Genomic DNA, 25,481 nt, shown 5'->3' with positions numbered 1-25,481 from the left:
GATAGGCCTCGACTAATAATCACAATTAAATTTTCTGTTGCTAATTAAGACATTTGTTAAGTAAATTTTGCCCCATTTTGCAACTTTTCTTGCCACAGTTGTTAAGTGAAGCACTGCAGTTGTTAAGTTAATAACATGATTGCTAAGTGAATCTGGCTCCCCCATTGACTTTGCCTGTCAGAAAACAGCAAAAGGTAATCACATGACCCCAGCCAGGACACTGCAACCATCATAAACATGAGGAAGGGGTCAAGTGTCTGAATTTTGATCACGTGACTGTGGGGATGCTGCAATCGTTGTAGGTGTGAAAAATGGTCATAAGTCACTTTTTTCAGTGCCATTGTAACATCTAAATGAACTGTTGTAAGTCGAGGACTGCCTGTACGTGGGATATAAGTTTATTTTATACGTTTATTAGAATGAGAATATTAAGATTATCAGATACAGGAATATCTTGTGGAATGAAACGTTACCTTGAATCAACTTTTTCTTTTATTAGGTGTTTGGTAAAATTGCACTAAATGATACTACAGAAATCAATCGGAACAACAACTTTCAAACATTTCCTCAGGCTGTGCTCCTGCTTTTCAGGTAGGTCACAACAAGGGATGCCAGGGCAGGCAACCCATATAAAAAATCCCTGGATGGCATTGTCTCAGTGTCTTATTTTTCATTACTGAAAAATAATGTTGCACCTTCCCAATAGCTTCCAATAGGAACTGAAAAAATAAAGGTCACCAAGTTTTTAGAATAGTTGTAAGCCTAAACCAGCAGACTCATTATATATATATGGCAACACTGGAAAACTGAAAAAATAAAAAAAAATCTTCCAATCATAAAACGTTGCTAACCCCAAAGCATATTTGATTTAATCTTATTTTAGGGAAATGATTTAATCTTTTTCTCCCAGAGGCCAAATTGTACTAATCCTTTGATTTTTAATTCCACTGGATTTAAATACGTGTTTTATGAGGTATAAGATCTGATGCTTTCCAAATCTCAAAATGCTTTGTGAAGGCCAGCTATCCAAACTATCAGGTACAATAGACATTTTATCAGACGTCTGTGGCTGCTTATGAAGTATGATTTGCTCTATGCAGCAGACATCTCAGCCAGCTAGACACAATTATCTTGTGAGTGATTTGCTGAGTACTTAATTTTTAAACCCCCTCCATCAGTAATGATAAGCCACCTGCTTCTCCACTACACCCCCTTTTCAACAGATGTGCTACTGGCGAAGCTTGGCAGGAAATCATGCTGGCATGCCTACCTGATAAGAAGTGTGACCCTGACTCTGTGGAACCAAACAGTACTACTGAAGGTGAACATCCCTGCGGGAGCAGCTTTGCTGTATTTTATTTCATCAGTTTCTACATGCTTTGTGCCTTTCTAGTAAGTAGCTATGGTGATCTATAAAAGTTGTGTAGTGATCTGCATTTTTTAACAAAAAAAAAAAAAAATTGTCGGGGGAGGCGAAGTAGTTGATCCCTGAGCCATATGCAAATTCTGAAACTTCCTTTAGCATCTTGTCTACATATTGTTTTCAAGAGGAGCATTGTAGAAGCTCTTTGTCTGAAAAAGACCTTGAAATATAAATTATTATTGCATGAAATAACTTCTCGTAGAATGAATGTTTTTGTGCTTATTTACAGATCATTAACCTTTTTGTTGCCGTTATCATGGATAATTTTGATTACCTAACCCGTGATTGGTCCATTCTGGGTCCCCATCATCTGGATGAGTTTAAACGGATTTGGGCAGAGTATGATCCTGAAGCCAAGTAAGTTTCCAGCCACACAACCTAAAGAGAGGAACTCTGAGTAACTCTACCTACAAAGTTTAGCATCTTCTTGAGTTTCTGTTTAGGAGCTGCTTAGGATTTCATGTCTTCTGTGACAAGAAGACAAATGGTATCCTTATATGTATAGCAGGGCACATGCTGGATTTTGTATTCTATTTGGGCGGAACTGATAATCTGAAAGTGGGGGATCTCTGTGGGATGGATCTTTTTTTTAAATTAAGTTTAGGCTAAATGACTGGTACAAATCTTTACAAGATTTGGAGATCAGAACCAGTTAAAATGATCCCAGTGCACCGGGAGTCCAAACTACCTCAGTGCACTCAGAAAATTTCTAACCTTGTATATATGAAATATTCTATAAGAATATAGAAACAATCAAGGTCGTTAGTATTATGCTTCCTAAGCACACTTCCTATCATATCAATCATTTGATCCCCTAGGCAACTGAAAAGGTGGTGGCCTCACATCTCTGCATTCATCTAAATTATACTAATTATCTAGATCGATTTGAGTTGAGCTTTTGGCTGGCAGGAGGTACTGAAACTCCTTTTATTTACTTGGTAAATTGCCTTTGCCAGAAATTGTATGAGGAAAATGCAGACCTGCTGCTTGTCCTAGATTTTCAGTAGGTTTTGGTATCGCCACCTTCAGGCCTTGTGATGAAATCAGGCTTTGGGATTTGTCACTGTTCTTTGTTTTCCAAAGATTGGACATCCCACAGCTTAGTTCATAACTGTACAAAATGCAATATAGTAGCACACACCTTTCCTATTCCCTTGAATTAACTCCACCCTTCTAGGCTTTGAAAATTGATGCGGCCATGTACAGGGCGGGGCATAACCTTTTCCTAGGGGGTCACAGCAAGATCGACAGCAGTTTACAACTTCCGCGACACCTCATTTTAAAGCCCATAAAAAACTGAATTGAATGAGCTATTAAATGTTAAATTTGCTTTAAGAATGGCTGGAAAATTCGATTCGGCAGAACAAAGGATCATTGACAGAATAAAATGCATTGCCTTTCGAGAGGCTCGCGATGCTGGAGCGACGTTTATCAATCGAAAATGGATTGCAAACAAATTGAAACGTCATCCGGATTGGGTTACTGATAATTGGAACAAAACAGCCCAAGAATGTTTCACAAAATTTGGAGAAGGGCGTCCTCTGCAACTGTCCCAAGAAAGCAAAGCCATCATTGCAACTGGCAGTCGCAAACAACGAAAAGGAAACCGAAAAGTGGCCCAAGAAATCCTTCAAATTCGTGGAAAACGAGTTGATCAAAGGACAATCGGCCGATATCGAGAACGAGAAGGTTTGAAGCCATTCCACGTCATTTGCAAACCATTGAAAACTCAAACACACGTTCAAGATCGGCTTTGGTTGTGCGATTGGTTGTCTGAATGGACCGAGGAAGATTTTCTTCATTTGGCGCCATCTGACGAATTCTTCGTTTATGCCATTCGAAAACCGAATTTCCAGAACGATCGAATTTGGGCTAAAGACGTCGACGACATCGCCAAACATGAACGATATCGACAAATCGTTCGCAATCCAACTTGCATCGGGATTTTCGTCATTTTCACAGCCAAGAAACTGCATTGGGTTTTGAAGGATAAAGGGGAATCCTGGGATGGCACTTATTTCCGTGAGAAAATTTTATTGGAGAATGTCATTCCATTTCTCAGTGATCCAGACAATGTCTTGGTGGTTGGTGAGGCTGTCTTTCTTCATGACAAAGCTCCTTGCATGCGTGCAAATGCGACTCAGCAATTGTTAAAGGAAAACAATGTCGAATTTTGGGGCAATGACGTCTGGCCGGGAAATTCGCCAGATCTCAATCCGGCAGAGAACATTGGGGCCATAATTAAGGATGAAGTGGAAGCTCTGATGATTCAGGAGCAAGGTCAAAATCGATATTCGGTTGAAACTTTGAGAATGAATTTGGAAACTGTGTTGAAAAATCTGGAAAATCGAACGGAACTGTTTGAAGATTTGTTGTGTTCTTATCCACCTCGTTTGAATGCTGTTCGAAGGGCTAATGGTGGTCATACTGACTATTAAATCGTGTCAATAAACTCAGTTTTTGATGGGCTTTCGAATGGTGTATGAATTATTTGTGTTGTTATTACAAGTGTTGCTGTGACCCCCTAGGAAAAGGTTATGCCCCGTCCTGTAAATAAGCCCTCAAAGATCGTCCTTGTAACAAGTAAAAGCCTTAATGTCTGTAAAGTGGCATACAACCCTTGCCTCTCTCCAAATCCTCCTGTTTTTGTTGACTAGGTGCTGACACAGCATGATTGCTGCCAAGCGCCAGACAGGAATCATATCGAGTAGCTTGTGGTCCTTTGCAGTTGATTGATAGCTCTCCTGCTTGCCTGTAATAGTCATACATTCCAGACATCACTTCTCACTTTCTTGTCTATTTATTGTCTTCTCCTTTTACCCTTTTGTAGGCTAAGGGCCTGGATGGGGTAAAACTGCCTATATATATAGCACATTCCTGAAAACACAAGGGTCTGTATCAATTAGCTAAACATCTGGAACACCAGTGTCAGTGCTCATGAGGAAATCGTGAATGGGGGAATGAAGGGATGAAATTTAGTGAGCTTATCTCCTCTCACATTTCTGGAACTGTAAACATTTATCGGTAGTCCCACAGTTCATTTAATGACCACAATGGCATTGAAAAAAATAACTTTGGATTTTTTTTCACTCTTACAACCACTGCAGCATCCCCAGTGTCATCTGATCAAAATTCAGATGCTGGGCAACTGACTCATATGTATGACAGTTGCAGTGGCCCAAGATCATGTGATCACCTTGTGCGACCTTCTGACAAGCAAAGTCAATGCGGGGAGCCAGATTCAATTAACTACCATGTTACTGACTTAACAACTATAATGATTCACTTAACAACTGTGGCAAGAAAGATTGTAAACTGGGGCAAAACAGCTTTTAGCAACTCTTGCTTAGCAACAGAAAGTTGGGGCTCAATTGTGGTTGTAAGCTAAGCAATACCTGCACTGCCATTTGAGAGAAGGGATAAGTTGAGGCTATCTTCGAGGAAGTGAAGGTGGGAAGCATGTCTGCTTGGCTGCGGCTGCTTTTCCCAAATGCAGATGGCTACCCCAGTGCATTCCTTCAAAGGAGTGCTTTTTTGCAGGGTTTTTGGTCTTTCCTGTCCAAAAGGAAGTGCTGAAATACATTGTTTGACGCCTAAGCAAACCTTCTATGATTCCTATAAGGTTACTTATTATATCCCCCAATGTTCAACATCTACATGAAATTGGTAGGATAAATCATCCAGAACACTGGTATAATCAGACACCTAATTCCAAAGAAACTACCAATATCCTTGGATAATTCCTGACACGCCTTCTTTTTTAAAAAATTTTCCTGTAGAGGACGTATCAAACATCTAGATGTTGTAACACTCCTGCGTCGGATACAACCTCCTCTGGGTTTTGGAAAGCTCTGTCCTCACAGGGTAGCTTGCAAGGTATGATCGGTTTCTGTTCCCTTCCTGTTACTGTTTTTCATTACTTTTCCTTATATACTGATGAATGACAAACCTCATCCACCTTGACCATTGGTCATATTGACGGGACAATATGAATTGTCATCCAATTTAATATCAATGCTCAGAACTCTGTGATTTCTAGATTTTTTATTATGCAGTTAATAGATTTTATTATCATGAAATGTGCACTGGTTTCTTAGACAGCAAACATTTACATAGTTGACTGCCTTTTGTTAACATTTAATATTTTTATTTAAAATAATTGTTTTCTGGATATTAGTATTGTTTCAATATTAGTATAGTTATTAAAATTAATCCCACATGATATACACTTTAAAATACATACTGCCACTTTTGTCAACACCATCAGATTGACAAAATCACCATCACTCAATTGTAAAAGTCAGCTTTACTTAGAATAGCTTACATTTGCCAGATGTTTAGACTGGATTTGGCATTTTTATTCATCTAGCAAACCTTCCTCAAGGATCTGGGATAGCAGATGTTATTGTTTGATGGTTGTGAAGATACCATTGCAAAACATAAGCTATTCCAAGTAAAGCTAACTTCTGCAGTTGACAGAATATAGAACAACAGAGTTGGAAGGGACCTTGGAGGTCTTCTAGTCCAATCCCCTGCTTAGGCGGGAAACCCTACACGACTTCAGACAAATGGCTATCCAATCTCTTCTTAAAAACTTCCAGTGTTGAAGCATTCATGACCTCTGGAGGCAAGTTGTTCCACTGATTAATTGATCTAAACATTAGGAAATTTCTCCTTATTTCTCACCATGAGACTCCTGGCGATTTTGTCAATGCTGATGGGTTGACATTGCTGACATCAACTTTAAGGATTTATATATAGATAAGAGATAGGATATGGGAAAGAGTATTTGTTGTATTTTAAGAAATGGTGATGTTATTAAAGTAGTTTATAGATGTTGTAATGAAGGAGAAATTTCTTTACATTTTGCTTGTCTTTTCTTAATATATTCTTATTTTTCCTTTCTGTTTCCTTTTCTGCATCTCCTACATTTTCTTTTCATTATATTAGTTTTTTCAGTTTGTATTAATTTTTATTATTGTAATTATAATTCTTAATACAATTACTATAAAACAAAACTGGGAAAACAGTATATGAATTGATATGGTATGCACTACATAATTCAATATTCTGTTTCTCTCTTTATCTTCCCTCATAGCGTCTTGTCTCTATGAATATGCCATTAAATAGTGATGGAACTGTTATGTTTAATGCAACCTTATTTGCACTAGTAAGAACAGCACTGAGAATCAAAACAGAAGGTAAGAAAACAATATGCAGAAGAAATACATGAAATTCTTGATAGGTTTCTTATGCCATAAAATCAAAGAGACATAGATTTGTGATGGGCCAACTACCTGTTCATTGATAAATCCAACAAATCCAAATTAGAGTATCCCTGAAAATGTGAATAGTGGTTGCTAATCATGGATTACCTGTATTTACAAGGAAAAGGCAAGAAACAAAAGAAACAGATGTATATTCATATCCAAATTAATTTCTGTTTGTAATACCTTTTTTCTGTGTCTCACAGGGCTTAATTAACTTTTCTTGAGGCAGGTTTTCATTTCCATATTAGTATGTAGAAGATGCAAACCGTTTCAATTCTGAATTGACCTCATACTTAAAATTGCATTTATCATGTCATTGTCTTCCAAGAGTTGTATATGTAAAGCTAAGGTCATAATATAGTATGTAAAGTATATGTAAAGCTAAGGTCATAATATAGAAGACTATAGCTAGATATTTGATGAATTAACAGTTACTTGAATAGGTGCAATATGAATTATGATCCACTCAAATTGCATATATAGATAAAACTTTGTCCCCCTGAAGTAGCCCTAACCTCTAGCTGTAGAATATTCTTTAAAAAAGAACACATTTAACTAATTCCTAAAATATTTTTGCTACTCATGAAACTTTCTGCTGTTCAAGGAAATCTTTACATTCTAAATTCCCTGAATACCATTCTACCTTTGTAGGATCATTAACTTAAATCTGGCTTCGTCCTTCAGCCTCAAAAACCATTCTATCACTATGTTTTAACAGTCCTAATAGGCCTAATAGACTGTCATTTTTTTCCATTTAATTGGGTTTAATAGGATCAGAGTTACTAAGAGTCTACTATAAGTTACTATAAGATGGCCTCTTATTTTTAAATGGCTCTCTTTTTATCTGTGGACCAGATAAAAGTACTGCTCTATACAACAACTGAAATATTTATTTTACTAATATTTCTTCTTATAGGTAATTTGGAACAAGCCAACGAGGAGTTGCGTGCAATCATTAAGAAAATCTGGAAACGCACTAGCATGAAGTTGTTGGATCAGATTGTACCCCCAGCAGGGGGTGAGTACATCCTTTTTTTCAATACTCTATTTAATATCAATTCCAATCTGTAACACACTGCAATTCCTGAATAAAGGAAGATTAGTTTTTTAAAATAGTAGGGCACTAATACGGTACTTTGTTAGTAAATTACAAAAACAAATAAACTATCAATAGTTTTATCTTTATCTTTGATTTTTTCAAAATGTTTGACATCTAGATGATGAAGTTACAGTTGGAAAATTCTATGCCACATTCCTGATTCAAGAGTATTTCCGGAAATTCAAAAAACGCAAAGAACAGGGTCTCGTGGGCAAACCTTCACAACGTAATGCTCTTTCTCTACAGGTAAGTATTGAATAAATAGCATGAGGTTCACAGAAAAGAAAGTCAAAAGTGGCTCTTGTATATTGCTTAGCATTATGATATTGATAGAAATTACCAGCCCAGCAGTTTTATTATCTACTCCAGAAACTGTGAGAAACATCTCTTTAAAAATATGAATTTAGTTAATTTTGAAGTTACAAATTCAAGATGGTGATTCCCAGCCTCAATTTTAAAAGCATTTTCATTTAATCTAATAAATTGGGTATACCAGTTATCATTAACATATTTTTTTAGTTATTAGAATTAATTATAAATTATAAATATAATATAAATATAGTTAAAATAGTATATGTAAGAACCTCTGGTTGGAAATAAGGTATCTTGATAACAAATAAATTTACTTCTAGATTAATACACTTGAACCAAATATTTAGAACATAATTATGAGGAAGTGAAGTTATGAGGTTATTCTATTATCAAATAGCATCTCAAGGATCCATCATATAGATCCTACAAAAAAAATCTAGTGAAATTTAGGAAATGTTTATGAAGGGTATTCATTGTAGTTTTCATCATGTTTTCCCTAACTTCAGAATAGACCAAGTAGCTTCACTGCAGGGGAATAAGTTATACGCTACATTCTTTTGAGTCCCATTGTCACAGATGGATTGAAAGTGATACTATTTTTCTGAATTGCTTTTTTTCATATTTCAGATTCAGGGAAACTATTACTGCAAAACTCTACAAGAGTGCTTTTGTCAATTTAGAACTGCAGAATGAATCAGCTAATAGGGAAATAGCATTTAGCACAAATATGTTTATGCTAAATTACTTGAGCCCAAAATAGCCAGCACTATAATATCTAATTACATTGAGATTTAGTGGCTGTTCAGAACCAATGTAAATAAATACTGTATTTTAAGATCAATTTTATTTATCTACCAGTACGCTAAACCATAATATTTTCTAGGCTGGTCTGCGCACATTACATGACATTGGACCAGAGATTCGAAGGGCAATATCTGGAGACTTAACAGCAGAAGAGGAATTAGACAAGGCCATGAAAGAAGCTGTTTCTGCTGCTTCTGAAGATGATATTTTCAGGGTAAGTGCTTGCAGCATGAATCTGGTGTGCAGCAGAATGATCCAAAAATATTCAGTCAGATTCATGGACTGAAGTATATGCAGTACAGGATGAACAGAGAAAACTATATAACTAAGAATAATTTAAAAAACCAGATCACTTAAAAAGGCATTTCAAATTTATTTATACTGCAATTAGCGAGCATCATCTGTGTTTTTAGTCAGTATCTACTTCTTATGAGAAATCAAAGATCAATAGAGAGGATTGGCAGAAGTACTGCATAGAACTGAGGTTTAAAATACATGCCCATTCTTAGCTGAATGTGATTAATACAACATAAAACTAATTTCTTTCCATCACTACTATTAATGTTGTTTCTACATTCCCAACATGTTAAAGCAGAGATGAACAGCCCCAAGAGCCACATTACTTGCTGTGTTGTGAAACTACAAGTATGATACACACAAACATTCACCAATACACAGGCACAGGTTTCATTCATCTCTCTCTCTTGCCCTCCTCTTCCTCTGCAGCTTTGAAGAAGAAAACAATAACCTAAAGGAATCTATTGTAGAAATCAAGCAACTCTATAAGGTGTCTTCTGCTTAGCTCATTTTCCCCTCAATGAAGGGTTGCTGGGAACTCAGTTCAAGGTTGCTGAGTTCCCAGTGTAATAACTCAGGAATCTGAATGCCAAAGATGGAAGGATTTCTATTCTATTCCTGATAGACAGAAGTATCCTCATTACAAGTACATTGCTGTGCAATAGGGAAACTAAGACATTGTACATTGGAGTTTTAAGAGCCAGATATTTATTTGCAAGTACTGCTCCAAAAAAGCATCCTATGAAATGGATTGCTGAATGCATACAACAGGATATGCTGTTATAGCATATTCAGCAACCTTTTATTCAATTACCATTGATGTTACCGCAGCAATGAAGAGAGAGACTTATGACTGGTCCTCATAGTTACAATTATTGAAGCATCCCTGTGGTCACATGATTGCAGTTTGGGCACTTGTCACCAGCATTCCCCTATCACATGATCACCATTCGTGACCTGCATGCTGGTTTCCGACAAGCAAAGTCAATGGGGGAAGCAAGCAGGAATCACAAATGACAGTCACATGTTGTTGTGCCCAACGACCATATGGGATTTGCCTAACAATAGCAACTGGAACTGCCATAGCTACCATCATAAATCAGCCTAGTTGTGTTATATTTGTTTTATAACCTATACTTTACTACTTCGGTAGTGATGCTTTTATTCATTCATTAATATGCTTTTGTTTTGCTTCCAGAGAGCTGGTGGCTTGTTTGGAAATCATGTCAGCTATTACCAAAGTGATGGCAGGAGCTCATTCCCTCAGACATTCACTACTCAGCGCCCTTTGCACATCAACAAATCTAGCAACAACCAAGGAGACACTGAATCCCCATCCCATGAGAAGCTTGTCGATTCCACCTTCACGCCAAGTAGTTACTCCTCATCAGGTTCCAATGCTAACATCAATAATGCCAACAATACTGCCTTGAGACGCTTTTCTAATCCACCAAGCTATTCCAGCACCGTCAGCACCGTGGATAGCTACAGCACCCCTTCCTCCGCCACTGTACGGATCCAGGAAGTTCCTTGGAAGTTCCGTTGCAGAAGGTAAAGACTGTTGACAGCAGCAATATTTCTATCATTTGCCAGTTTAATAGATCATTGTAATTGTACATGGAACTTCAAAGAGAAATATAAAATACTATAACAGACATTTGAGCCATTATGTATATACATATGCATGCATGCATACATACATACTCTCCCTCCTAGAAGATGATGAAAATGGCTATTCCAAACATTTCAAAATATAATTAATTTTAAATTGTTATATCTTTTCAAATCAACAGGAAATAAATTATTAAATTTTAGTATAGGACTAAGTACCTCCATCAAAAACTTGCTGCAACCTAATGGTTGAAAAAACGAATTGAGACAGTATTTAGTCCTAATCCATCAAGATTCAGTCCCATCTCCTTTCCATCTGCTCTTTGTAAATAAAACCTTTGGATTATTTTATTTATTTGTATCCCAGCTTTATTATTTTTACAAATAATTCAAGGTGGCAAACATATCCAGCACTCCCTCCTCCGATTTTCCCCACAACAATCCTGTGAGGTTAGCCTCCTGCTTTCTAGCTTTAACCACTACCAAACTGGCTATTTGAGGTGCATACAAGTACTCCAAACACATTACAAAACAATGTATTATTATTTGTCAACATTATTTGAGAACATTTTAAGCAAAATCACCTTATTAGAGTTCCTATAATAGAATCCAATAATGTAAGTTGGGGTACTCAAGTAAACTATCCTAATGACTTCTTGGTATTCATTTACTTATCTATTTAGTAGGTTCCCAGTTTTTCCAATTGGAAAAACAACTCTGAATGGACCACCTCCATAGGGAATTCCAAGGCCCAAACGTCTATTACAGTAATTCTTCCTTATATGGGCCAGAAAGTTAATGTCTGTAACATAATAAATATTACAGCTTCATAATCTAAGAAGAGCTTTGATGGATGTCAATCTTAATATAGTATTGTTTCTAATAAGGGCTGACCAGTTGGCTCAGAAGAATAGGAAATAAAGTATTAGCTCATGTTCACTTATTATTGGTAGGATTACTGCCTTTTGATTATTGAACATTTATGGATAAAAATTACCACAAATTTTCCTAAGAATTATTTAAGGATATTTGTTGCAAATGGCAGCCAACAAGTCCATATTCCAGGCAGGAACGGACATAGAATCCTCATCCAAAGATGAGGTGCCCTCTATAGAGTTAGATTGCTCCAGATTCTCCAACTGAAAGAGCTCTAAACCTGAGGTGTGAAAAGCATGGGGCTAACTGACTAAAATTGGGAATCCCAGGAAAATGAAAAATCCAGGAAGATTAAAAAAGAAAATACATTTGAGAAATAGGTAGATGTTCCAGCCAGAAATTCTCTGGGTTTTTTTCCTCTATGATGCTAAAAGGTTTTTTTTTTTCATTTTCTTTGTACAACCTAGTGAAGTGTGTCCAATTAACCATTTATCAGGGTAAGCATGGAGATATTGTGTTTATAATAAAAGTTGAAATCTCTGCAGTATCAAAATTCAACAGGAAAAAAATCTGTTTCTATTTACATCAGACAAGCATCATCTAACATTTCCTTTGCTTCATAAACTTGTTATGTTTCATTTTGCATGCTAATTTTTTTATTTTGGCAGGTTTTTTTCCCTTTTTCTAAGAGAATCTAATTTTGTTTTACTCCTATTTAATTTATTTTCTTCTACAGGCGGGGGGGGGGCAGGAAGGACTTGTACTCTTCTCCATTTCAACACAACACAGGCAGGAGTTATGGACTATTTAAATTATTTCTAACTTCGTATCTTTGGGTGATGGGTTCTGAAGTTATCAACCTACCACTTCAAAAGCAGTAGGTGGGACCAGGATATGATGATCCAGAGTACTCCTGGAAGAAGAGATTGTACCATAGGGGCAGAGTCATCCCAATATTTTTTCTTAGTTACTTCTGTGAGATAATTAAGCATATGCAAGAAAAGTACTTTTTAAATCTGTTCTAAATTAACCATCCATTATGAGGTCTTTGCACCCATAAATCCTTTTGAAATATTCAATATAAAGAAGCAAATATTCAGGATATGTGTGATATAATTAAAGTATGAAAAGTAAAGTATGAAAAATATAACCAAGATCAACCTGTGCCTATTTAAAAGCTTCATTTTATTTTTCTTTCTGTGTGTTCTTCAATCCTCATTACTGTGTTCCTTCAGAATAAATAGGCTTAGGCCATGCAGAAAGAGGAAAAGAATAATTGGCAATGAATAAACACTGCATCCTAGGAGATGATGAAAGTCCTAATATCTGCGTGATAGATAAAACAAATTTTTTTATGGTGAATTCAACTTGTAGGTAAATAGAACCAATGAGTCCTTATTCTTGCCCTCTTTCAATCCTGATAAAATAGGCATGGAAAATAAGATTTAAGGGGATTAATGCTTATCATATTGAGATGAAATTGGGATTGCTGAAAAAATATTGCTGAAACACTTTGGACATCTAAATCTGGCCATTTAATTAATTTGAAACATTTACTTTAAACTGGCAGAAACCACTCTTAACAACTAGGTGGATTGTGCTGTGACCTGCCAGGGGCCAGCAAAGCTGGCAGCAGATTCGGACAGTGAGGAGGTTGGGGAGGAACAAGAGCCAGTGTTGGGGTCTGGGGAAGGCTCTGACAAGGGCTCTGTGTCCGAGGCAGAGAGGGGGCCAGAGCTGTATGCCAGTTATCAGCTGCCTTCAGAGTCAGACATCAGTGAGGCAGACAAACAGCTGGAGCCTGTTCCCAGTGTGCGCATGCACAGAGTTGTTAGACGAAGGGAACAGCTAAAGAACAGGGGTCGACTTGGGAGGACACAGGTGGACGATGAATGACCCCTCCCTGAGGACATAAAAGAGAAGCGAAAGGGGAGTAGAGTTTGCAGGAGACAATTACTTCATTTAATTGGTTCGTGACTCTCCGAGACTCCTTGCCATGTTCTGCAGATATCGGCCTGGCAGCTCTCCAAACCAGATAAGGTCTGTGACTAAATCCTCTCTTGAAAGACTTTGCTGGATGTGAATGAGCAGAATTCACACTAAATTAATAAAAGCGTTTTTTGTCGGGACCAGGAGTTTGCTTCATGCTCTTGGGAAGTCTAGGTCAGAACAGATTGTTTAGTATACTATACTGAGGAAAATTCATGTAAAATGTCATTGAGATCCTCTGTAGTTTAATTATTTTTAAATCATATTGTTTAATAGGAAATATTGTTGTTAATATTTTATTTTTGATGAGATTGCATCAGTTCATAGCAAGGCAATTTGACTAATGTTTGCCCTGTTTTCTGAAGCATTTTAAAAGGCTAGGAAAATAGATCTGTGCTTCAGTTTTCTGCCTTACTCTGCAAAACTATAGCAATCCAAAAATACCGTACCTCTTTCTTTCCTTCTTTCCATCTCTATTTCTGATTATCTTCTTTTTTGCTTCCCATGCTTTCCAAATTAATTAGGATATATTATTATGAAACATTAGGGAGGGAGGTAATCTTGCTGTTCATCTGTATTTTATATAAACATTCATTTATCAAATCATGTTAAATTTTAGTTTTCAGGTATAGTGAGGGAGGAAAACTACTATTACTGCTATAATATAACACAGATAAATAAGAGGTTTGTTGCTATTGTAAACAGCAAACTTAGAATAATTTTGCGAATTACTATCCAAAATGCATTTCAATTCCATTGAATCAGTGTTGATGTTATGGTCAAACTACAAGTTGTATACAATCAACTTATTTGCAGGACCACTTGTCCATAGCCTTTGGGTCTACCCCACTTGCTGTCACAGGATGGGCATGTTTCCCTGAGGCAATGCCTTTTTATGGCAATGTCTTCACTATAATCTTCACTAATAATCTCTATCCCACCCCACCTCACTCAAAGCTCAGATAGCCCCAATTCTCTTCACCATGAAGAAAGTTTTAAAGGAACTTTTTCCCTTTAGATATTCGGTCAGAATGGCAGATTATTTTGTTTTCTGGGAAGCAAAATACAGGGATTGATTGACGCTGCCCTCTGTGTTGATGATATGTTGCCTATTCATTGCATTACTTCTTATGATCTCTTAACTGTACCCAAATGTTTTTTGCTTGGTTTTAATTTGATATACTGCCACCTAGAGTCATGATCACACATGTCAGGTAGCTATATACATGTAATCAATTAAAAAACAATTGTTACTGGAATACTATTATATGAATTGGCAGTCTATTTGGAATAGTGGCAGAGGTCAACTTTTTCTTCCTGTGCTGTTTTTCTGAATCACAGTTACATTTATTACTAGCATGTTTTTTTTAAATAGCAAAAAAAATAGATAATGGAAAACATTAATTAAGCCGCCTGCCCCTCTGATTTACTCCTAAAACAGTGACAGTTATTTCAATTAAATCACAGTAATGCATGTGAATCACCAAATACCAGTGAGAGAACAGTAATGGCAAAATTAAGTGTTTTAAGATTATGTGTATGTAGGTTTCCTGGAAGCAAAACAATTTAAAAGCTACATACCAACAAGATAAAATGCAATTACATACATGAGCACTGCAGTACTAACAGACCATTTGAGTATCAATGTAGATTTCAGACATTTTTTTCAAAAATCATTATTGTTGTTGTTGTTGTTGTTATTATTATTATTATTATTATTATGTTAATCTTTGGTGAGATTAACAGCCTTTGGGGCTGGTTGGTAGCTCAACAACTTGAGTCCTAACCAAGGACCTAGGAACTGTTAAGATAACATTGGAGGATATAAGCTGTTCCAAGTAGGGTGGTTTTTTGTAGAATCAGAATGTTCAAGTCCAATAAATTTAGAATTTCCAAATAACGAGGTAGCCCTTTACATATTGCTCCAAGGGCTCCAATTACAATCGGGACAACACTCGATAGTCGCTCTACTTCTATTATTATTATTATATACTTTATTCACTAAACATGAAACTCAGCCAACTGAACATTCAAAAATGCATTACAAATACCATTGACTGGTGCTAATGGTTGATATGGTTTTCTGCCAGCGTCCTAGGTATCAACCAAGTACCTTCGTAAAATATAAGATGTTCCGAGTAGCGCAGTTTTTTTGCAGTTCTGCTGGTGTTATTGCAGGAAGCTGCAATTTGTTGATGTATCTTGTAAAATTCTTGGACATGGTGCCAAGTGCCCCGATGACAATGGGTATCACTGTTGTATCATCATCATCATCATCATCATCACCATCATCATTTGTTTCAGAAGTATGGCATGCATGGTGAACAGGAAATCTAAGACAGATGCTTGCCCATTTTCAAATTAATTTCCATACATGAGATCTGTATCTCATTTGCCAGGCCAATTCAATTTGGCAGGGTTGGCACATCCTGGGTTCCACTAGTGCTATCTTGAAGAAGGTTCACTTTGAAATTTGAATAACTCCCACTCTATTAGTATTTTAAAGAACCTTAAAGAGAAGACTAATACTTTCTTCCTTTTTGTTCCCCTCTGAGTTTATTTTCTTTGCCATTGTTGTTCTTTTGTCTTGTGCTGTTTTTATGTTTTCACATTGTTCTTGGTTTTTAAAAGTTTTAACAATTTTAAACTGCCCAGAGTTGCTGGGAGTCCGATAGTATATAAATTTAATATATTATAGTTCATTGCACAGGTAGACAGAAGTTCAGAGTAGATTTGGCATTTTTGTCCGCCTATCAAGTCCTTTTTCACAGACTTGGGATAGGCAGGTGTAGATGTTTGATGGTGTGAGAGGTATTGTTGCAGGATATAAGCTGTTCTAAGTAAAGTATGTTATCATTATCATTCTTATCTTTCTTGTAAGTTAATTTTGCCAGGACCTGCTTAAAAATAATGCAACAGAAACAGTGTTTCCACTGCAGCATTTCTACATTTTCTTCATTATTCATAAATCCTTCTGATCTTTTTGCTGATTAGATCCTATTCCAGAGACAGCCAAGTAGCAATTGTTAGTGAAGAGGAAGCTCCTCAGGAGGAAGAAACATATAGTGAGCAATTAAATGAAGAAACTGAATATTGTAGTGAACCAAATTTGTTATCACCTGAAATGTGAGTATTTTATTGTAATATACAAGTTGTTTTGGAATTTTAGGAATAGAATCACAACATTCAGTCTTGCCTTTCCAATAGTTCCACATTAGAAATACATTAGTAACTTTTTCCACATGTTTATACCATAGTTTAAATTGTAATTTGCTGATAATATACAAGGGTAGGGGAAAAAAGAAGAGGGAACAAGCAAGTAAAGTATTTGTAGTATTTGTAAATCATAATTTAGCACTGTACCTGAATTAATAATTTAGTACTGTAGTATGAAAATAAATAGGTATCAGTAAGTCATAAATCTAAGCATATGTATATCATACCCCTAAAGGAATTATTTCTGGTTTTACCACTAGCTAGCTCCCAGATTCTCCTATAGTTCTCTATAGTGAGAAGAATATGATACTTGGATTGTCAATTGCTGGAGATTATAACAACCTGCTCCCACATACCAATATATTCCTAATTCTTTTGGATGAATTATCAATATATTCCTAATTATACTATTAGTGTGGTAGAGGCTGTTTAAAAAATAAAAATGGTTGTAAACTAAGGCATAAGAAACTCATTCTAAAATATATTTCTCATATATTTCATCGTTCCATTATGGTACGAGTAACAGCTTGGTATGTGGAACAGAACTGAGAGGCAAAATCTGCAGATTTGGGGGTCACTAACCCTACATTGTATAGTGTGACATTAACCTAATTAAATCTGATAGAAGAGGCTGTGTTCCTTTTTTAAGAACTGTACAACATGTTGGCTAATTCATATATTTTGGAAAAACTTGACATTTTCAATTACAGGTTATCATACCAAGATGATGAACACAGACAGCTAACTCTCCCAGAAAGCAAAGAAGATATCCAGCCATCTCCAAAGATTGGATTTCTACATTCCTCATCACTAAGTAATACTGTTGACATTTTTAAAAATTGTGCAATCTATTAAAAATCTATCATTTATTGCAAACATGAAATAGATTACACAGCTGATACATATTTTCATGGCTTTTAGCTATTAGCTGCCAGAATGTTGGAATATACAGAGGGCAGCACAAATATTATTCAACTACTTGAGAACTGCTATTGAATTAAAACTTACAATTCAAATAGGATAAACCTTGTTTTCAAATAAACAAATATTGTGTCTTCAAACTATAACTGGAGACATATGTTAGAGGGAAATCCTATAAAATGAGAGTTCCTATCTAGATTATTCTTGACATTTACATTTTGCAGATAATAGACATTTTTAAAAAGAAATTGCAAAATGCTCTGCAATGTAAGTTTCTACTTATAGTCCAGATTTATTATCTCAATGAGAAATAGACCATGTAAATATGTACACTGTTTAATTAAGAACAGTGTAAACCCAAATTGTGTGTTTGTCTGCTTAACATAAAAGCCCATTACATGAGGGAAAATTCCTAATCTTTTCTATGCCTGTGATTTTCTTCTACCAATGCCATAACCACCACCCACCCCGGAACTATTTTGCCTCAACTCACATTAATTTAACAGAGTTGGGCTAAAAAATATAAATAGGAGACTTAATTGCAGAAGATGGCAATACTCTTCTAGTTGACAATCCTTACTACAAGCAAGTCCTATCAGTGATACAAGGGAAGTCTGATACTTCAACATAAGATCGTAATTAAGCCCAGGATTATGGTCATAAGTCATGGTGCTTGTTAAGTGAGTCACCATGTGATGGTGCACCAATTTTACAATGTTTTTGCAGTAGTCATTAAGCAAATACTGTGATTATCAAACAAACTCCATGGTCATTAAGCAAACCCATTGTATCCAATGGATGTTTTTTTGCCAGCAATTAGAAGTAAATGCTGGTTTCAGTCACGCAGAATACTGCAGTCATAAATGAACACACAAGGCTAGTTGTCAAGCACCCAAAATGCAATCAGATGATTCAGGAGGGGGGAGCCATCAGAACTTCGAAATTGTATCATAATAGCTCTGAAGAGGTCTATTGTATTTCAAACAATCACTTAGTGACTAGTTGTAAGTCAAGGGCTACCTGTATTTGGTATCTGTGTCTGCTTCATAGGCTAATGCTCTCTTTTCAGTGATTATGCAGTTGGACTGATCTATTTTCATACCGTGCAATTGGCTTTCTAGGTCGAAGAGCATCCTTTCATCTGGAGTGTCTAAAGAGACAGAAAAATCAGACTGCAGGTGTCCCCCAAAAAACAATATTACCTTTGCATCTAGTACATCGCCAGGTGAGTATTTGCATGTAGAAACAGCTATCCTTTGAATCATATTGCATTTAAAAAATAAGGTATACAATCTGATCTTTTGATCATAAATGTTATGGTTAATTTTCTTGACATGAATGTATGCATTTAATAAGATATATGTATCTAATGTCCAATGTATACATCCAATAAAAAGATTATTAGTTAAAATAACATCAAATTAATATTATAAATAATAAGCTATCTGCTTAAAATATCACTACTGAGTTTTGTTCTACAGAATTGGAAAAATAATTGAAGACTGTTTAGAGGGTAAGATCTTCCTTTATATTTGATGACTTACATTCCTAAAGCAAATTCCCAACAGCACAAAAGTTATCAAAAATTGAAAACAAATAAATTATTATGATATCATCTGCATGTGACGAAATGGACTGTATCTACAAACACCCATGCCATAATATATTTGTTCCTTGATAAAGTATAAGAGCCTTAAAGGTGTCATTTCTGTATTTAACAGATTTAAATGAATCACTTATCTGAAAAATGTTATCCACCTGGATGAATGAGATGTTTTCAGAGACAAAGTTTCTATAACTCATGAAGAAAAATATAAAGGGTGTTTCTCACATGAAACCCAAATTTCATGTGATAAACACCCTTTATGTTTGGTTGGGGTTTTGCACAGTGGCTTTTGCACAGTGAAGGGGGGGGAGTCTGCTTTAGAAGTGATAATTTTCTCTTCCAGCTATCAAATCTGATAACACAGTATTTAAACACTTTAATACAATCTTTCCCAAATTTTACAAATTGACCTTCCTTGTAACAGATTCATGAGTAGCATAAGGAGGGATGTCATTAACAATGGATTCCAGCAGCTATCAAAGTTTTTGGGAGGCTAAACTCCAGCCTAACTGCTCGATAGCTCCATTAACACAGCACTATAATTTCAAGCAGGTCTGATCAAAGCTGAAGCCTAAGTTTGATTTTTATTAGTCAACTATTGGTTTAAATTAAACTACCTTCCAGTGAGTTTTTCACTTCTCACATTACTAGATAATACTTGTTGATACAGAAATGCAACATCTGATATGGCTTAATTTTTACTCAATGCAAGTAATTCAGCTTTTATATGGGCAAATTTTGTGCTGCAGTTTTCACTCTTTACTTTATATTGGCCAAAGAGTATAATAAAATCATGGAATTGGATAATTTAAAATAGGGCATGATGTCTTAATACAATGGGAAATATCTGTTATAATAATCTGTCACAGAAATTATGGTGACTATCTACAAATCATGTAGAGGTGTTAGTTTATCCAAACACAACTTCCCAGTAAGCACACTAAAGTTTCAAATGAATGGCACTCTTCTCTATTCCCAAAACAATAATAGAATCACTGCTACGTATAAAGTATACCTAAATTATCTTAAAATCCATTAAATTATCCATCAGATTCTAAATGGCACTTCAGTATACATAGGAATTATGAGAACCATGTATTATCCTTGTTCAGTTAGCAAGTTTCAAGTTACAAATAGGTGAAGAGCAGACATATATTCATTTTTTGTTAAAGTTTCTTTTTGATCCGTGTTCTAGTTTTCTATAAGATTGAGGACATTGTTAGTATGAAATATAGAACAGCAGGTTAAAGGAATATCATTATCCAACTACAGCCAGCTCCCCAAGTTAAGCTGAACTTTTTTCAAAAATATTTGGTTCATTTCCCCCCATGTTCTGAGTCACCATGTTGCTGACATACTAATTTATCATGTTTTCTGTCTACAGGCACTAGCAGTTGCAAGTCGGAGTCCTCTTCAAAGTAGTCATTCATCAATTAGATCTTCTCGACCCTGTTCCACATCCTCTGCAACACATTGTACGCAAGACTGGCCACAGCAACATGATAAAGGATTGTGGCTTGATGAGGAGGAATCCAATGAGAAACTCAATAATAGTTTCCCATCATTATACTGCAGTTCCTCATATTGTGATAGCACCAGCTCTAGCATCACCCGAAAAGCCAGGCCAGTCTCCCTTATAATCCCCAGTCAGACAAGAGAGTGTGGCAGGCAATTCCATGGTAGTGCCAACAGCCTTGTTGAAGCGGTAAGTTGATGTCTGTTATAGTTGTAAATATAAGAGCAAGAACCTACATGTGAATTTTTAGATAAGCGTCTACACATACACACTTATCTAAAAATCATATATTTTTAACAAATGTGTGTACACATACATAAATATATATGACGCAAATATAGACAAACAGTAAGATGTACTTAACTAATTATTTCTTAAGTTGATAACTTTAATGATAAGCTTCTTATCAAACATGTATGCTGTCTGACTCGCAAAGATTCTGGGCAGATGACTGATCAACCAAACAAATTACAATAAGATAATAAAAGATAAAAGTTGATAAACCTGGAGACCAAATGGAATGAAGGAAGAGGTCTCATTCTCCCTCATTAAAGGCCTGGCTAAGAGAAAAAGCACAGTGGTGCTGCTACAGGGAAGGCATGCTTTCGTGGTCCTGAGAGATGATATTGTTTAATCAAAGGAACACAGAGTGAGCCAAATCTGCAAGACTAAAGTGGCCAGATAGATATGACTACAGCCATAGCTGGAAGTCAATCTTCCAATGTATCTGGAGGAAATTCATTTCAAGAAGGCAAGATTCTTAGTCCCATTCATCAGATAGAACCTTCAGTTTTTACCGGATAGATATTTTTTCCTAATAGCATTAACAATAAATATATAGAAAGAAATAATTCAGTACAGAGAGGATGCTTGCCAATAGAAATGGGAAGACTAGTCCAAGGTAAATAATTAATTTGATTAATATATTTTATCTTTGACAGTTAAAACAAAATCCCCAATGCACACCAGTTTGGTTGGATGGCTTAGAACTAGTCAATTAATAACTGCACTTTTACTACAGCCAGATGGTTTCTTGGTGTTACGTTAGTTTACACTGTCAAAAAAAAAAGATTCTTCTCAGTCCCTGCTGTAAACATTGGGGGGGGGGCACATAACCAAAACATATACTGTAACTTCTAACCAACACAAGGGATCTTTTTTTTAAACCTAGCAAGTAGAATAAAGATCCTAAGTGATGTCTTCATTTTTATCATCTCATTCAAACAATTTCTGACCTCATTTCCAGAAGTCCCCACTCTTCAAATATTTTTGGAGGAGTAGGCTTTGGAACAAAGGTGGTATAACTGCCAAGGTTTTTCACTAATTATTTTTATTAATTTAAATTTCAAAGAGAGATAAAATACAATAGCAGAAAAGTAAAATGGGGGGAAATGTTAAAAAGTGACAAGAAAAAAAATATCAAAACAAGGCAAAGTTGTCTTCCAACATTCTTCAGTACAGATATAAACATAATAAAGCAACTGCTTACTCTAGGCTGAAACAAAAAAACAGAAAGATCATATAAAAATATACAAGTTAAATAATCAAAATAACAATAGAATTATATGACAAAATAATATACAGTACGTATGTTTACTAATAACAGTAAGAATAGGTCTTATTTCCATAATCATAATGGATCTAACTATCAAATCCTAACACCAAATCTTCAGTTTTATCTTTCTTAAACAAGAAGTCCAAAACTGGGAAACAAACTAGATAGGTTTTGTCTTTCATCAAAGTAGTCAGCTTTGTCCTCTCTATCAATTCTATCAATTTTACAACCTTCCTTTTAGTTGTTGGAATTTCTGTATCTTTCCACCTTTGATATATCAATGCTGTTGTCATATATAGAAACAAAATCCCATGTTTTCTTTCAAAATGTCTATCCACGATACCTAAAAAATACTTCAGATTTCAATTTTACAGCCATTTAATATTTTCTGAATCAAACAACATATCTGATCCCAATACTTCTTAGCAGTCTTACATGTCCACCAAAGGTGATAAAAGGTACGTTCACATTTCCAATACTTATTTGATATTCACTTAAACATCTTTGACTATTTTTCAGAAGTTAAATACCAGCAATATGTCATTTTATTAAAAACATTTCAAATTATATTTCAATAAAATTTCAATCCTTTAGGCCACATATTTTCCCATTAATCAAGCATAATGGTATATCCAAAGTTTTTGCCTATTTAATCACATGCACTGTAACTTTATCCTACTGGTCCATTTTCAACAACTATTTATGTAACTTGGCAATGAGAAGTTTATAATTAGTAGATAATCGCTTACAGTCTGTTTTCCATCTACAAAAACATTTTTTTTAATCCAGTTTAAATCTTTCTGCCAACTGGGCATAGGCAAACTATTGACAAATATATCCTTCCTTTTTCAACTCTTCTCTTGTTTCAAATCTTGGTTCCCTTTCAGTAACAATCAATACATCAGCATAACTAAATGAAGTTAGTGTAATAAAATTTCTCTTCTAAAAAAGGCTTCTGGTGATGAAAGCCATAAAGAGATTTTAGGACAAATTTTTACTTTACACTTATTCCAAACTCTTCAGCTCATGTTCTTTTAATTCCAATAAATCTATTCCTTAAAGTCACCCATTCCTTCATAAATACCAAATAAAATACCTCAAAATACAATTTTAAGTCCAGTAGTCCTAAACCATCTCTTTCTTTCAGATCTTGCAACAATTTATGTTTAATTATTGTCATACAACTCTAGAAATTTCTTTGTACCATTGTTTAAAGCAAGGGTCTTCAACCTTGGCAACTTTACGACTTGTGGACTTTCATGCCAGTTCATGCCAGCTGAGGAATTCTGGGAGTTGAAGTTCACAAATCATACAATTGCCAAAGTTGGAGACCCCTAAAGGGTGAATCAGTTGTCAATACTGATATAGTTTGAAATAAAAATAACATCCTAATTAAAACTTCATTTTAATAACATTCTACTCAATAGTAGTTTATCCCATCTTTCTGAATGTCATTCCATACTGCAATATACGGTAGTTATTCTGAAACAACATGTGGTTAGTATGTTGTTAGTATAATGTCTAATATTTAACCTTATCTTCAATTTTAAAACCAGTGTTTTTCATTAAAATCTTTTAATCTCTCTCCCAACATTGTTGTAAAAATTATTCAAGAATGAAATTGGTCTATAAATCTTATTAGAAACCAATGCTTCCTTAGTAATAAAACAAGATTTGCCTCTTTCCAGGAATCTGGCGCTGCAAGTTACCGTATGTATTAAAGTTTTTAGTTGCATCACTTTTTCCACTTTTAAGGGGAATTAAAAGTTGATTCTCAAAACATTTCCAGCATAAACTCAGAAATCTGCTTTCACTAGTTTAATTTTCATTTTAACTTCTGAGGTTTCTAAAAAGTTGTTGCCCTATTCTTAATTTGTTTCTGAGCTTGTCTATGATTTGGTAAATTGTTTCTTCAAATAATTATACATCTCCTTTCTGATACTTCCAAGGAGACTTCCTGTCTCTTATATAAATTTGAATAATAATGCATTATCTGCTAGAGCTGTATTATCTTCTTGAATCTTTTTTTTCCCTTTTTCTCAGTTTATAAGCCAACCATCTCCTGGTACGTTGGCAAAATTCATTTTTTTCTCTTTCAGTAATTTTATTAATTTGGTTTCTATTTCTTGTGTAGTGAACATCTGTAGTTGTTGCTATAAAAGTTTTATTTGATATATAGTGGGGGAATCTATTGGTGCTTTCTGTAGTTCAACTTTTCCTTGAATTTCCTTTAAAATAGATTGCATTTTTCTTGTGATTTTTTAATTTCAGAATTATATTAAATAAAACACCTCTGCAGCTTTACTAGCATCTCAGGCAGACTTTAATTCTATAACTTTGTCAAGGTTGCCATCAAAAACCTCATTTTATTTTTTTTACAATTCTCTACTACCCAGTCTTTTTGAAGTAATTCTTCATTTAATCTCCATCTGAAAGTGGTAGATTTTGTCTTTAGTATTAACTTAACTGGATTGTGGTCAAAAAAAGTCTTTGATAACATGTCTACTTGGACTATATTTTAGCCACTTTTTAAAAAATCCATATCAAATCAATTCTTGAAAAAGATTTGTTTTTCTGTCTCCAAGAGACTTTATCAACACAAAATTGTCCATTAATAAATAAATAAATAAATAAATAAATAAATAAATAAACATACATACATACATACATACATACATACATACATACAAAATATCTTATCCTGATTGGATTTAATTCCCTTACTATATGTTCTATCAAACTGAAGAATGGGTACAACATTCCAATCCCCCAACGTATACAAATTTTGGTATGAAAATGAAAACAAATGATCCACCAAGTTATTAAAAATGTTTATCATGTGGTACATATAACCCAATACAAATAGATTTGATCTCTTGCATCTCCACTTTCACAGTAACATATTCAGCACCTGTCAATTAAAGACATGGATTCAATTGTGATTTTATATATAAAACAATCTCCCTGGACTTTTTTGAATTTGCAG

General features: G+C 35.1%; 1 protein-coding gene across 2 annotated transcripts in view; it reads left to right on the top strand.

Annotated features, from left to right (window-relative positions):
* CACNA1C (calcium voltage-gated channel subunit alpha1 C) overlaps positions 1-25,481 on the top strand; it is a 483,479-nt gene that overhangs the window by 455,117 nt on the left and 2,881 nt on the right. For both annotated transcript variants that reach the window (XM_032220855.1, XM_032220856.1), the window contains 13 exons: positions 500-591; positions 1,224-1,392; positions 1,653-1,780; positions 5,203-5,299; positions 6,522-6,624; positions 7,610-7,711; positions 7,911-8,038; positions 8,988-9,122; positions 10,404-10,756; positions 16,676-16,807; positions 17,608-17,711; positions 18,940-19,043; positions 20,809-21,129. In XM_032220855.1, the coding sequence (XP_032076746.1) occupies positions 500-591; positions 1,224-1,392; positions 1,653-1,780; positions 5,203-5,299; positions 6,522-6,624; positions 7,610-7,711; positions 7,911-8,038; positions 8,988-9,122; positions 10,404-10,756; positions 16,676-16,807; positions 17,608-17,711; positions 18,940-19,043; positions 20,809-21,129 (1,968 nt within the window). The remainder of the gene's footprint in view (positions 1-499; positions 592-1,223; positions 1,393-1,652; positions 1,781-5,202; positions 5,300-6,521; positions 6,625-7,609; positions 7,712-7,910; positions 8,039-8,987; positions 9,123-10,403; positions 10,757-16,675; positions 16,808-17,607; positions 17,712-18,939; positions 19,044-20,808; positions 21,130-25,481) is intronic.

This window comes from Thamnophis elegans, chromosome 7 (assembly GCF_009769535.1).
Source record: "Thamnophis elegans isolate rThaEle1 chromosome 7, rThaEle1.pri, whole genome shotgun sequence".
NCBI classification, from domain to species: domain Eukaryota; kingdom Metazoa; phylum Chordata; class Lepidosauria; order Squamata; family Colubridae; genus Thamnophis; species Thamnophis elegans.
The sequence above is the reverse complement of the archived record's forward strand: the minus strand, read 5'-3'. Positions and strand labels throughout refer to the sequence as shown.